The sequence below is a fragment of the Propithecus coquereli genome, unplaced genomic scaffold (genome assembly GCF_000956105.1).
Source record: "Propithecus coquereli isolate 6110/MARCELLA unplaced genomic scaffold, Pcoq_1.0 Scaffold884, whole genome shotgun sequence".
In the NCBI taxonomy this organism is placed as follows: Eukaryota; Metazoa; Chordata; class Mammalia; order Primates; family Indriidae; genus Propithecus; species Propithecus coquereli.
The window spans coordinates 100570-102479 of record NW_012155107.1 but is presented as its reverse complement, the minus strand read 5'-3'; the positions used below and the strand labels follow the sequence as shown (position 1 = coordinate 102479).

Here is a 1910-nt window from a genome sequence, read left to right as displayed (position 1 = left end):
ACAAGCATGGTTTTCTGTGAGAAGCAAGAAGTGAAAATAATTTAATGTGTATTATCAGCATATGAATATAAATAACATATTGTGATGTCAATCAATGGAATATTTACAGTTTTGAAAGTAAATAAGCTAATTATGTGTACATAAATATTAATGAATTCCACAAATATATTTACTGCAATGAGTTATTAATAAAGTGTTTGAAACATATAACATCTTACCATTTCTTCTTCATTATCTATGTAAAGCAGATTAGAGTTCTTGGAAGCACAAGTCCTCAAACTCTCATCCCAAGTCTTGAATTCCTTACCAATGGAATAACAATTGGTGGAATATGTGAACCACTCCTCTGGACAATGACCACAATCACATGCTGAGGAAAGACTGAATTAGTATCCACAAAGAATATAAATTTTTTAGAATAAAAATCAATCTATGTATTTGTAAAGGTATAAACTTACATGCACGTAACATATCTCTGCATCCAGAGAGCTGATGCATGTAAAAAACACATTCTCGCTCATATACACAAGCTCTGAAAATGATCTCTCCTGTCCTAATTATGTTCCCACATAAAGAAAAACATTAAACAAAATCCACTCTACACATGTCTGAGAAATCACTGAACAAAACACCTTTTTTAGACTAGCAGAACTATTTAATTCTTATCATATGACAGCAGTAGTAATTTGAGTAAAGTGGCAAAAAGAGGATATAGTGATTTTAAAGAGCATTCCTACTTATTGTTGAAGAAAAGGGAAGGTCCTCCTACAATCTTTATTTATGAACATTTATTGTACAATATTCTAATTTATTTCCCTCCAAAAAATCTATCATATTTTTGCACAAAGATAGAGATAAAATATAAAATGTACCTTTCTGAGTTTTTACACTCTGGAAAGAATTGTTCTGCTTCTCCATTACTGTAACTAGAAAAATTAAAGTAATCCTTAATAAATAATTAGTATCTAAATATCCTATTCCCTGATCTTATGAAATGTTCAGAGGCACTTTCAATTATTAAAGTGAAAAGTTTCATGATAATCTTTGAAAAATATACTTACAGGGAATACGAGCTATTAATACCATTTTTAACACAGAGCCCACTAGGACAATGCAAATGATGGCCAAGATCTCAGCAACGAGCTTCTCTGGAGGTAACAGTGAAACTGCAGGGAGGGAAACAGAAACACTGAGGAAGGAGAGATGGAGACAGTTTACATACCAGACAACCCCCATGTACAGGGAATCAAAGGGATAAACTCTTGTCTCTAAACCCACATCTACATAGTAATCTTTCTCTCAAAGTATACTGTTGCATATTCAGTAAATATAATGCCCCATGATTCGTTGATGAAGGCCTACAAATTTAAAATGCCTAAATAAAATTAGCCTTCAGATTCATATTAGAATACCATATCCAAACTTTGAGCTCTCGTCCTCACAAATGAAAAATATTCCCTCATCTTTCCCACAACTCTTCACCAAAACTGTATATCCCAGAACAATTATTAAGGATCTAGTAAATGGTTACCTTTGTAGTAGCAGGTCTTCTCCTTCCCCTGGAGATCCGGAGGAGCATTTTGAAGGTGTAATTCCACTTGGGTTATTTCCTGTTCAGTTACTGAAAGGGAGCTTTTCCCGCCCTTAGATTTTCTTTCCTGCCTCTTTGAGTCCTTGGCCAGATTCACTCTTTGTTTCTTCATCTCTGCAGCTGTGTGATTCAGAGATTTCTCTGTGATAATGTACTTAAGAAGTTAACAAATGATTTATTTAATGGTAAGATCCCTTATGTAGTCAGACTAGGGTGTATCGGGGGCTAAGTAATAATGTTCATTTTGGGGGTGAACAATGTAAAAGTCTGATACTAATTTCTTTAAAACTTTCTACAAAGTCTTATAATTAAACAGGTA

General features: G+C 33.6%; 1 protein-coding gene across 1 annotated transcript in view; it reads right to left on the bottom strand.

Annotated features, from left to right (window-relative positions):
• Positions 1-1703, bottom strand: part of LOC105826385 (NKG2-F type II integral membrane protein-like) — a 28818-nt gene extending 27115 nt beyond the window's left edge. The window contains exons 1-4 of the mRNA XM_012664363.1: positions 1532-1703; positions 1062-1166; positions 873-926; positions 219-370 (exon numbers count right to left, since the gene is read on the bottom strand). Coding sequence (XP_012519817.1) covers positions 219-370; positions 873-926; positions 1062-1166; positions 1532-1703 — 483 coding nt within the window. The remainder of the gene's footprint in view (positions 1-218; positions 371-872; positions 927-1061; positions 1167-1531) is intronic.
• Between the last annotated feature and the right edge of the window lie 207 nt (positions 1704-1910).